The 13673-nt window shown below is 36.8% G+C and overlaps 1 protein-coding gene across 4 annotated transcripts in view; it reads right to left on the bottom strand.

Moving 5' to 3' along the window:
- TDRD3 (tudor domain containing 3) overlaps window positions 1–13673 on the bottom strand; it is a 128568-nt gene that overhangs the window by 49363 nt on the left and 65532 nt on the right. For all 4 annotated transcript variants that reach the window (XM_040991314.1, XM_040991318.1, XM_040991317.1 and 1 more), the window contains 3 exons: window positions 12564–12704; window positions 6822–6978; window positions 6060–6185 (listed from right to left, as the gene is read on the bottom strand). In XM_040991314.1, the coding sequence (XP_040847248.1) occupies window positions 6060–6185; window positions 6822–6978; window positions 12564–12704 (424 nt within the window). The remainder of the gene's footprint in view (window positions 1–6059; window positions 6186–6821; window positions 6979–12563; window positions 12705–13673) is intronic.

The following is a 13673-nucleotide window of genomic DNA, read 5'->3' on the forward strand; positions in this document are numbered from 1 at the left end:
ACATACATTCAGGTAACTGAGTTGATTTTCTTCCTTTTCCTTCCCTAACCAAATTTCAGAAATTTATAAAGTTATATCATATATTTCATATCCAAAATATGTGTAAGTTCAGTTGGATTAATTTTAATTTTTCCCCTTTAAAATGCCCTGCAATGTCCCTTTTGGGGGGTTTTTTTAGTCACAGCTTTACTTCTTCTCTATCACTTTTAAGTTTATGTAAAAGGAATAAATTTCATATATTCAATATATACAGCTTTAAGAACATAATATTTCCTACTCTCCCCCTTCCATCCCTCCCTTGCTTTTAGCAATCTTCCTCCATTTTTCTTTTAACTTTTGCAGTGACATATTTTGAATTTACTTTACAATACAAGCATAACCCTCTACTGAATAAAGAGTTTAACTAGTATGTAGAAAAACCACTGCTTTGCCTCTATTATTTACTAGCACTCATCCTAAATTGAGCTTTGTTTTCTGGTCAAATTGTGCTGAACCTCTTCAATTTGTTATGATCACACATGGTTTCAGGCCTGCACAATGCCTGAACATGTCCCAGGCATGTCCCCCTCTGGTTACTCCTCAGGTCTCATATTCTACTTGTTCTGGGAGATCCTTCGTCCCTAAACTCTAAGAGGCTGAACCAAGTACTGTTTTTCTTGCCACAGTAACCTGCTTTGCAGCACTACAGAACTACACTGCCGAATCCTTTCTGCTGGATTCTCAGGTATCTGATCTGTGCTTTCTTTAGCACAGTGCCAAATTAATACTTTGGGGTGACTAGATTATCATTTTCCAGAATTTTCTAGCAAAAATATACACTGCTTTTTTTTCAAAAAATAATTTTTAAAAACCTTATTTGTAATTACTTTCATTAATTTTATTGTGAAACTTCCTACATTGTGTTTTCCAAAAGAAAAAATATCTATGTCACTTCTCTAGGAGAATACAGTTTTTCCTCCAGTGAGGGAATCTGAAGCAAGAGATAAAGACATGGAGCATACTGAACTGCTTTGTTACAATTCAAGCTGATTCTACTCCTTGTACCTGCTGTGTCCGACTTTACTCATTAGCTTTTGATCCTAAATACTCTGAACATTGTCAAACACAAAGGAATACTCCTTATCTTTCCTTCCAAGACACTCCTGAGGTAAGCACTACAGGTCATACATCCCAGGTCTTTAAACAAATTCTTCACCTATGCTGTTTATCTTGAACACCACATTACACAACATCATTTAATCAAATGTAACATTAGCATTCACATTCTCTGCATTCATGTTTTCTCTTCAATTGCTCAGTGGTGGATTTGACTAAATTAAGTAAGGCTCTCTTATTGATAAGCACATTCAGATATGAAACATTAGATTTGTGGGTCAAACACTGTAACCACAAGAAACAAATGCAAAAATAGATATATAAGTTTTCACCAAACGAAAGCTTCTGTGGCAAAAGAAACAATTAGCAAATAATGATACAATCTAAAAAATGCAAATAAAGATACAATCTAAATAATGGGAAAATATTTTAAGCTATACATCTGAGTTAATATGAAACTCAATTTAAAAAAACACAAATAATCCAATTTAAAAATGGATACGTAGATCTAAACACAATGTCTCAAAGGAAAAAATGTAAAATGCCAACAGATATATGCAAAAAAAGTTCAACATCTGTAGTCATCTGAGAAAATGTATCAAAACAAAACCACAATAGGATGTCACTTCACTATAGTTCAGTTTTCTTCCACAAAGACCAAAAACAACATATTTTGACACAGATGTTGAGAAATGTGAATCTCTATACACTGCTGGAGAGAAAAAAAGATTAGCGCAAATGCTGTAAAAAATAGTATGAAGATACCTCAAAAATGTAAAAGAATATCATGACCTACTAATCCTGCTCCCGTGTATATGTATGTATGCATGCATGTACGCATGTACATATATATGTATACATACATATGCATGTACATATTTATATGTGTATACATATATAACCGAAGGGAATAAATACATATACACATATTATAGTGATGCATATATAATACAAATGTGTATTATATGTAGTTATATACATATATGTATATAATACATAAATACATACATATTTATTTTCCTCAGGTATATATGTGTGTGTATGTGTATCCCATATGGGTGTGTGTGTGTGTGTGTGTGTGTGTGTGTGTGTGTGTGTGTGTGTGTGTGTTTGTGTGTGTGTATCCAGGGGGAAATAAAATATTTGCCATAGAGACACCTGCATTCCAATGATCCTTGTATCACTATTCACAATAACCAATAGATAGAATCAATCTACACGTCCACATAACTTCTGAATTTATGGATAAAATGTATAGTTCGCGCCAGCACTGTGACCCAGTGAATTAACCCATAGCACACCATATTGGCACCAGTTCAAAACCTGGATGCTCCTCTTCCAATCCAGTTCTAGGCTGTCAAGCCTGGAAAAGTCCTTGGGCCCTGGACCCATGTGGGAGACATTGAAAAACTTTGGGCTCCTGCCTCAGCTTGGTCCAGTCCTGCACGTTTTGGCCACCTGCATTTTTGTCTGTCTCTCTCATAACTGATTTTCAAATAAACAAATAAATTTTGTTTTTTAAAAAAAAGACAAATACCAAAGATCTATATCTATAGTATACTATTCAACCATCATTAAAATTATTTTTATCTACTAGTTTCAAAATGTACTATACACATCTGTATAAAATGTAGCATTTGAAATGATGCTGTCCTGTTCACCAAGACAAAAGATACTTCCTACAAAAAATTCACAGAAAATATACATTACTGGATCACTGTAAAAAAAAATGTGCAAAATGAAGTCTGAATTTTATTCTATGAGCAGGGTCAAAGGAGCATTTTAAGCAAGGGGGAAATAGGATCTAATTTGCATTTTGAAAGATCACTGATTACAACATGGAGGATGGGAACTTAAAGTTCTACAAAGAATAGAGGATGATTAATGCAGGCCCTAAGGTATAATAGCAGAGACAGATTAATAGGAGCTAATTAACCAAGACTGATAAGGACATGAACAACCATATAGAGAGGCATGTGTACACAGCACTGCATTGAGCACTTCATATAAACTATATAATCTGATCTTTCCAACCACCCTGTAAGATCATAATAGGTTTTGCTATTACTTTTCCATCATAGGATTACAAAACAAAATTAAATTATGTAATTTAGGGTGGGTACAATGGCCTAGTATGCTAATCCTCGGCCTTGCAGCTCTGGCATCCCATATGGCACTGGTTTGTGTCCTAGCTTCTCCACTTTGAATCCAACTCCCTGCTTATGGCCTGGGAAAGCTGCAGGGGACAGCCCAAGATGTTAGTCTCCCACACCCATGTGGGATACCTGGAGGAAGCTCCTAGCTTCTGGGTTTGGATCAGCTTAGCTTTTGTTGTGGCCATTTGGGGAATGAACCAGTGAATGGAAGATCCCTCTTTTTCTGTTTTCTGTCTCTCTCTCTCACACACACACACACTCCCTTTCAAATAAAAATAAATAAATCTAAAAAAAAAAAAAAAAGTTGGCAGTGACACCCACATGGGTACCTTTGAGCTTTTTTGTGGTGGCAGACTTGCAAGAGGCCAGAGGGTGTGGTCTTGCAGGCGACCATGGGGATGGTATCAGCGAGGTCATGCAAGGACCTGGGGAATCATATCCAGTCAGGTGGAGGAAGCCTGGGGATATATCCACATACTGGGTCCCAGGTAGGGTTGGGGTACTGGAGAGGGCAGCCCTGGTAGGCATGCTGGCCTGGTGTGCTGGTGGACTGGGCTTGGGGTACTTTGAATGGGTCTGCATCTTGGGTGTGTAGAAGGGTGGGGTCCTGGGTCAACTCTTATGCCAGGAGCTTAAGACCCAAATGGGTAGACAGAGCTTCAGGCCAGCACACCACCCAACTGGAAGACTGGGCTTTGGAAGGCTGGACTGGGAAACCCATGTACTCTTAGGTGCAAACATTGTGAACTGTTTGGAGAAGAGGGTAAAGGGATGCATGGGAAAGGACCACTGAGGGAGTATGTTACAGGTGAGGAATGACTTCTGAGGGATTTTCATTAACAAGGCCACTGTACTTGTAGGTAAGCGAGGGGATAGAGAGCAAAGCTGTTTGGAGGAGGGAAGCTGCAGAAACTCTATGGGTCAAACTGATGAACAAGCCCACATGGGAGACCTGAACTGGGCAAGTTAGCATGGATCACTGCCAACTACCACTCATATGTGCACACAAAAGCTAGGGCTGGGGGGCCTAAGTTACAGGCCTAGATTGCAGTACCTGCCTATCACAGATTGAACAGGGGTTCAGTAGTATTGGCCTTGGCCATGACACTAACCAGCACGTGAGAGAATCAGGTCTGGGGCAGATACTGTGGGGAATGTGGTGAGCAGGGAAAAAGGGGAGGATTGCAAGGGGACTATCTCATTAAACAAACTAGAAAAAAGAAAAAAAAATACTGAATATGATGCCCTTTTCAGGTAGAATGCTAATACCTCATTTGTTGGTATAGGACTGTACATGGTAAGAACTGAAGCATCACAGCTTATGATTTCCAATCTCAACCTCAATACCATGACAGAAACCAAAAGCAAATGTAAAAGGACAAGATTAGGAAAGTAAATCAAACTGAGTAGTATAGTATATGGAAAGTTGGGACAAAAATCTCAAGAATTCAGAGTCAGGAAAAAAACAAACAAACAGTAACCAAAAAAAAAAAAAAAAAAAAGACACACACAAAATGAGGCTTGAAGCAGTGGCAGATTCTCCTGTTGGCCTTGCAGAAGCAAACAACATGCAAATTGCCTTCCAAACCAGCCAGGAGGCATCAAAGGGCAGTCTTTGGGAGGTGAAAACAGTCTACATGTAGTCACATCAGCCAAGGAAAATAAATTTCAGTCCTCCAATTCCAAGGAACTAAATCGTTTCAAAACCCACTCAGCCTGTTAAAGGTCCTCAATCTTCAGGTAAAATCACAGCCTCAACTGAAACTCTGATTATAGCAGGTAAGACTTTGTGCATTAACCCTGACAAAGATGTCACTGGGCCTTTGACACACTCAATTATAAAACATTCAGTTTGCATTGCTTAAGCCACTTTGTGGTACTATTGGGCAGCCACAAAAAACTAACATGTTTTACAACCAAGAAAGCATTATTCTTGCATATTAAAGATCTGAAAATTTTTTTCTCTTAATTTTTGGCAATCTTTTTTTTTTTTCTTTAAGCGAAAGGAGTCAAAGAGTGTACCGAAGTTTCCAACCACTGGTTCACCCTCCAATGTCTGAAACAACTGGGGCTGAGCCTAGAGTCAAAGCCAGGAGCAGGAAACTCAATCCATGTTTACAACATGAGTGGCAAGAATCCAATTACTTGGGCTGTTACCAGCACCTTCCCAGGAAATACACTGACAGGACGCTAGAATCAGGAACATAACTGAGAACTGAAACCAAGCACTCCAACATAAGGACATGGCCATCGCAACCAGCAAATTAATTGCTCACATTAAATGTCCATCTGTGGAATTATGTTTTTGAATACTATTTAAGAAATAGTCACATTCTATATTTCAAAAAGAATTGCATATTTAACATACTTAGTTTTCTTTCCAGCCACTATGTACAGCACCAGAGTATACCATATTAAGAAATATACCACATTGTCAGAGGATATACCCTCAATAGTGTGAACATTTCACATTACATATATCAAAATTCAAATACATCATGTGAGATAAAATAATAAATTTCCCAATACAACAATGTGTTTCTTCAGCTAAAACTGTCAGATACATAATAAGCTGGAGATTGTAGTTTGGGGATACTACTCATCTTATAGGTAGTCATTTGTTTTCAGATTGTAAAAGTTAGTTTTCTTGCTGGATATTTGTAATTAATTATATTTATAAAGATCCAAAATATAAATTATTAACATCATTTGCTTTATAAGACCTTGTGGTACAATCCCAAATAGTTTAATCTGTTAAAGAAAAATCCACAAAAAACAAGAAAAGAGAAATTGACTTATTCAGCCTACCTTCCATATTCAATGTCCCCATTTTAGATTCCAGGAAGTCAAATAATGTACTTGGTGCTGATGGCCTAGCAGTTCCCAGATCCTCTTCTTCTTCAGATCTTATTCGTCCCCTGCCTTTTCCTCTACCTTAAAATATAAAGCATAACATATATACATGCAAAAACTAAAGGAGAAAATAAACTAAAATATAAACAGTAATCTCTTTAAATACAATTTTTGCACTTTTGTATACTTCACATTTAATAACAGAAACTGTCACATTCTGTAACAAAAAATTTTAAAATGATTAAATGAAGTTGCATATTCAATCTATGTAATCTATTCAGAAACTTGAACTTATTCATGTAATCTTAGAAAAAAAACCCATAATTTTCAGAAAAAAATTTTTTTTAATGTGGGATTTGATAAACCTCATGACAGTTATGTAAAAATTAAAAACTATAAAAACATGCTCATGTTAAATTTGGAAAATTTACATATTATTTTATATTTTACATAAGTCATATATTTAAGAAATAATGAACAGCACTAGGTACTTAGTCATTTTTTTCTATTATTCGCAACATCCCTTTTAAATTAACAGAGCACTAGAATCAGTTTATACAGAGGCAAAGGGTAACCTGAAAATATATCAAACAGATGCTTCTTTCCATTTACCGCACAGTAAAAGCTATAGCCCTAAGGGTAAGGAAATCAGCCTCTGTCATTAACACTATATTCCTCTAAAAAGTAAACAATACTATATGGTACTTTGCTTCATACCCCTCAGAGGTGGGCCTGTCATGGGTTTTTGTTTATTGTTGTTTAGAAGTACGTTCAATGCTGCTTCTATGTTGTTGCCATTATCCATAAGAGCTTGTCTGGATGCTTCCTTACTGAAGCCCATTTCAGTTATGTGCTTCAAAGCCTTCTCATCAACCTGCAAGAAATGAAGACAAAAGCTATGCTAACAGTAAATAAGTAAAGCAAGTTCATAACCAGTTATGGCTTTTAAATTAAAAATTACATCTTACAATGACAGAAAAGTGTCAACACTAATAAATATAACATTCACTTAATCTATTTTCATATGAACATTCAGGGAAAAATCTATCTACTTGTGCATTGAGTTCTGAATTTGCAAGTATCACTGAAAACACCAAATATAATATTGGTATGTAGACAGTGAACACTACTAACAAAACTTATTATGGAAAGAGTGGAAAGTCTATTTTTTTCATCCCCAAAAGTAAATATAATTCATATAGTGCTTCTCTAATATAAACTGAACCTAACAAAATTAGGTTCATTCCAAAATCATCTCGGATTTTTATATAATTTTAATAACCATTGCTTCAATATTTTATTCTGAATCCATTAGCAAAAGCATCTATGGAAAAGTCTACTTTACAAACACGTTGAAATCCAAACCTCCTACAAAATCTAGACTTTAAGTGGAATTTAAGAACTGATTATGGGACCACCCTAAAAAAGAAGGATCTTGAGTTGAAGCCAGTTGAGGAAAACACTTTAACTTACATGTAATAATTAACATGGCTAAGTTTTAAGGTAGCAAATATATCACATGCATGCTTGAACATCCATTTTAATGTCCAATATAAAATGCCAAATTCATAGTACAAAATTTTTCAAAACCCTGTATCACAGACTCCTTCAAAACACAGTAGCTACTGTCAGTTCAGAGTTGACACACTTCCTTAGATGCCTGTGAATGTGACTTAGATGTGCTAAATTAAATGTATAAATCCACTGGATATGAAAAGTATAATCCCTTCTTCTTAGCCATAAACTAATCAGAACTTGAAAAATTGTCTCCAAATAAACATCTAATTAAGAATATTGTTGGGCCCGGTGCGGTGGCACAGTGGTTAAGGTCCTTGCCTTGCACGCCCGGGATCCCATATGGGCGCCAGTTCTAATCCCGGTGGCCCAGCTTCCCTTCCAGCTCCCTGCCTGTGGCCTGGGAAAGCAGTCGAGAACAGCCCAAAGCTTTGGGACCCTGCACCCGTGTGGGAGACCCGGAAGAGGCTCCTGGCTTCGGACTGGCATAGCATCGGCCGTTGCGCTCACTTGGGGAGTGAATCATCGGATGGAAGATCTTCCTCTCTGTCTCTCCTCTCTGTATATCCGCCTTTCCAATAAAAAAAATAATAATAAAAATAAATCTTTAAAAAAAAATATTGTTTTGGGTCCAATGTGGTAGCCTAGTGGCTTGAGTCCTCACCTTGTATACCATGGTTCCACACGAGTGCCAGTTTGTATCCTGTCAATCCTACTTTCCTTCAAGCTCCCTGCTTGGGGACTGGAAAAGCAATAGAGAATGACTTAAGCCTTGGGACCTTGCACCCATGTGGGAGACTCAGCAGAAGCTCCTGGCTCCTAGCTTCAGATCGGCTCAGCTTCGGCTATTGTGGCAAAATGGAGAGTGAATTAGCGAATGGAAGATCTATTTCTCTGACTTTCCTTCTCTCTGTATATGCGACTTTCCAAGAAAAAGAAATAAATCTTTTAAAAAATACATTGTTCTATACGTAGAACCTGACCCCCACAAAAAAAATACTTCAAATTGTCCATTAGAATATAATCTGCTTCTTGGAACAACTTATTCTGCCTTTATCATTGTCTTTTCAGTTAACCAAACTAGAAAAAATAGTTTCTTGCTAATTATAGCTTGTATTTTTGCAGGGAATCGCATGGCTATCTTATCTCTGTGTGTCTTTGGGTTGTGTTATCATTATCTGCATTTGTGCTGCAATTTTCTTTATAAAAAATGAGACTAGTGGTACTGGATTATACTTTACCCCAAGGACTATATTTTAGCTTAATTTTATTTATGAAGACTTGACTCCCAAATAAGGTCACCTTCTAATGAACTGGGTGTTAGTAATATAACATATATTTTGGGTGGACCACTACAACATCATCCATTATCAAAAATTATTTCTTAGAGCCTATCCACTGATATGACCAATAAATCTTCCTTTAAATGCTAAAAATAGTTGAAAACCTGATAGTCATCTGTTTATGTACAAAAAATATTTCAAACTGTCCTTTTGATGGTCTCCTTCATTCCTGAATAACAATGTTACCAGACAGAGACCTCCTGGTTGACAATTCTTTCTTATCCTTCAGCACTTGGAGTACATATCATTCTACTACCTTCAGGCCTTTGTAGCTTCAATTAAAAAAAAAAAAAGAATTGCATTTTGTAGTGTCAGGTCTAATTATTTTTGCTATAACATTTACATTTGCACACTTCCTAGTTCTTTGCATCTCTCCGAATGAGTTCTTGTGACTCATTACTTGATCATCCATAAGAGAGGAATTGCTTGTAAACTTACCTGAGATTATAAATGTCCTTTTCAACACTGTTTTTGCTACATCTTGTGCGTTAATGATGTTCTAGATTTTATTGTAAATCCTTCAGGGCCATAAGGGTTACACATTAGCATCTATTCCTACAAGATTTTCGATTCCCATTTTCATCACTCTTGAGATGCATTAGTATTTTTGTAGCATGTTTGTTAACTTCATGTTGATGACAATTTATTATTTATCACCCTGTTCTGGACTGTGTTCACTGGCTCTTTATTTAAGGGAATATAAAATGGAAGTGTAGTGGAGACTAATATGTTCAGATGCGGAGACAAAGTGCTATATATCTCTCAGCATACAGACCAAAGATGGAACCCCAGTGAAATAACTGAAAATATCCTAACAGTAAGATGCTAGATTTTCCAACACTGTCCAGGCCAACACTGTCAGGAAACACTTCAACGAGAGCATGATGAACCTATGACTGTTCATGAGGAAACCCATTGTAAAACTGGAGGGGAAATCAAAGAGTCAAGGAGGGACCTTGGAGAGAGGGATGGGTAACCCCAAAGCCTATGGAACTGTATCATAAAACAAAATAAAATAAAGTTAAGAATTTTAAAATGCCTGTTAATCTTACTCATGATTCCTTGTACTTGATAAGTGACTTCTTTCTGGATGCTTTCAAGATTTCCTTTAAATAACTTAAGTATAATAGGTCAATATAATCCTATTTAGAATATATTTCTTGTAATAGCTGATTTATGACTTCATCAAAATTAGGGGAATGTAGGAACATTATCTTTTCAATTATTTTGAAGAAATATTCCTCCCCATTTCTTTTCCCACTGGGAATTCATAACTGCATATGTTGCTACATTTTAAGTCCTACTGATACTCAGAATTCAAGTGCATTAAAGATAGCAAACATCATTCTCTACCAAGCCCACTATTTGTACTTCTTTAGGAATTATTTTTATGATTACTTATATTCCTATGAATGGATTGAACTCATCTGCTTCTTTGGGCTGTTTTAAATTTTTTGTTTAGAATTTTAAATATTGAGTTCAGTAAGCTAATAAACTGGAAATTAAATTCTGCACCCTAAACAAGGATTTTTGCTACTTAATGCAGCTTATATCCTAAGTCTATTTAGACATTTTCAAACTTTTGGAAAGGAATCTATACTCTAAGATGTGCAACCAGTTAAGTCACCATCCCATTGATTCTCAGTCAACCAGTGACTAGCCTCCTCCTTCATCATTCACTACCCTGAATGCTGCAGTGTTTAATGAGGATCTAGAGTTCCACAACACTTAACTTCAGGCAGCGTTTGTCAGCTCAATGGTTTTGTTCAGTGAAGGAACAATTTTTGGAGCTTTGTGCCACATTATCTTTTATGATGTCACTCTGGTCAGGCTCCCTAGGAACCACCCTAATCTGCTAATCTCTTCTGCTATTTTTTGAAGACATCCTCACAAAACTGTGATCAATTTACTGAAGTTAACAGCCTCATTAGTTACAGAACTTTCCTACTTCAGCCTGCTGTATGCATTGTTCTTTGCTATTTAAAACTAATATTTTTTTTAAGATTTATTTATTTTTATTGGAAAGTCAGATAGACACAGAGGAAGAGAAAGAACAAGATCTTCAGTCGCTGATTCACTCCCAACTGGCCACAACAGCTGGTGCTGAGCCAATCCAAAGCCAAGAGCCTGGAGCTTCTTCCAGATCTCCCATGCGGGTAAAGGGTCCCAAAGCTTTGGGCCATCCTTGACTGCTTTCCCAGGCCACAAGCAGGGACCTGGATGGGAAGCAGGACTGCCGCGATTAGAACCAGAGTTCATATGGTATTCCTGCACATGCAAGGTGAGGATTTTAGCTGCTAGTCTACTGTGCCGGGCGCAAAAATCTAGTATTTGTTTTAAAAATGTACCATGTGGTCAAGGAAGATGTAGTCTGACCTAAAGTTATGACAAACTCATTTCCCTTGACCAATTATTAATTAGAACGTGGGCATATAAACGTGACATACATGGAAATCTGCAAGACATTTCAGAAAAGACTTTGTTCTTTGATAATACCAACCACACTCCCAGAGAAATTACTTCCTTTCTGTCTTTGAAGTTTTTGTGTAGATATTTAGCATTCACAGGATTCTATAACTCTTAAGAGAAACTCAGGAAATCATGGAAAGCTCTACTGAATTTATCAACTTTGTAACCACCTACTTCAGAGTTACCATACACTTTGATTTCAGCTACACACCAAAGTAAAGGCAATCTTTCAGCCTCCAAGGCAAAGGAAGCAGTCAGTACTGTAGCACACAGGTAAACCTAACGCCTGCAGCACCAGCAAGCGATATGGGGGATCCAGCTCCCTGCTCCTGCGCCTGAGAAAGCAGCAGAGGATGGCCCTGTGCTTGAGCCCCTGAATACATGTGGGAGTTGGAGATGAAGCTCCTGGCTCCTGCCTTTAGACCAGCCCAGCTCTGGTTGTTAGGGTCACCTGGGGAGTAAAGTAGTGGACAGAAAGCCTCTCCAGTTGTCTCTGCCCCTCTCTCACTTTCAAATAAATAAAATCTTTTTAACAGAAAAGCAAAAGAAAATTAACTCCTGCCAACTGCCTTGGATCTATGGAAACTGTGGCACACTAGAAACTGATTTTTCTCATTTATCTTAAAAACCTAAGCATATTTTACTACTGAGTCCATAATATGTGAAGACATTTCAAAAACAACATGGAAAACAAAATTAGAACATGCTTGTTCTGGTGCATAAATTTTTAAATCTATGCAGGTTTTTGTTTGTTTGTTTGTACAAGTAATTATTTTAATATATTTTCCCTGAAGAAAAAAAGGCGGCAAAGTACTGTATAAATAAAAATTAAGAATAGGTGTGAGAAAGGCTAGGAAGAGCACAGTATGGTTTTGATGTACTCTTCTATAGAAAATAATTTATATTAAGACCTTTGGATAGATTTTTATCAAATTATCCTAAAAATATTAAGAAACAAATAACTGGAATGACAGTTTTATGAAAATTGTTTGTCAAGCAGTCTAGTCCTTCATGAATTAACTGTATTCTTTCATGAAAGCGCTTAGCCAACAGCGGTTTTGGGAAAGAATGTAAGGGGTACTGAGGCTAATAGAAGAATGTATTAACCATAAGTTCAATTCTTCAGTCTTACCAGTTCTCTATAAACACCTTCAGGTCTTCCTTCTGATTTGGTGGACTTTTCTTTTTGCAAAACTTCCTTATTTCGGTTACCAGCAGCACTCATGTTGAGATTACTTCTAGCACTGCCACCACCTCCTCCAAATGTCTTAGTCTTCAGATAAAAAGAAAGTTAAAAGAGAGGTAAGTAAAACAGCAATTAAAACTTCCCTAAAAGCTAAATTTTAACCAAAAATATCTAACAGCATTTAATTTAAGCCTATAATTATATTTTAATGAAAAATATTAATTCTTTTCAAATTATAAAAACAACTACAATCCATAATCACTCTTTTAATCTGACTTTAATTCATATCAGACAATAAAAATCACATCATTAAAATGCTCAAGTCTCTCTAAAGAAATTCACCAAAATAAGCTTTAGTATATTGCAACAGAATAAAATAAATTATACATTATAAAGAATAGTTGCCAAATTTATACATAGGATATGGGCTAGCTTCATTGCACAATATAACATCAGTAGTCCTCATGAGGGTGTCAGTAGAGTCCTGGCTGCTTTGCTTCTTATCTAGCTCCCTGTCAGTGTAGCTAGGAAAGCAGCTGTCACCTACATGGAAGACACAGATGGAGCTCAGGCTCCTGCCTTTATCTAGCCCTGGCCACTGTGGTGGCTTCTTCACTTGGGAAGTGAACCAATGGAAAAAAACAAGATTTTTTCCCTGTGTGTGTGTCTCCCTTGTGCAACTTTGCCATTCAACTAAATAAAATCAATCTTTTAAAAAAATGTTTCCAGGAGACAATTCAACATGACTAAATAGTGAGAAGATGCAGTGAACTCAGCCACTAATTGACACCAGTTTAAAAAAACAAAACAAACAAAAAAATAAGACTACATCATCTGAGGGCACTGACAGCCATGTTCTCAGGGGAACATGGCTGATTCCCAGTAGAATAAGTGAGAGTGAAGGGAGGCTGTCACAGTCCCACCAATGGTGCTCTAAGGGAGAATTCCACAATTCCCTCTAGTTTCAAGTTCAGCCTGGGGAGCTGGCAGGACTATGCATCCTTTGTGGCTAGACTCATTTTGCTAAAACAGCAGTAGTTGAAATCTGGCCTTACT

This window comes from Ochotona curzoniae, unplaced genomic scaffold (assembly GCF_017591425.1).
Source record: "Ochotona curzoniae isolate NIBS_2020 unplaced genomic scaffold, NIBS_Ocur_1.0 contig_64, whole genome shotgun sequence".
Taxonomy (NCBI): domain Eukaryota; kingdom Metazoa; phylum Chordata; class Mammalia; order Lagomorpha; family Ochotonidae; genus Ochotona; species Ochotona curzoniae.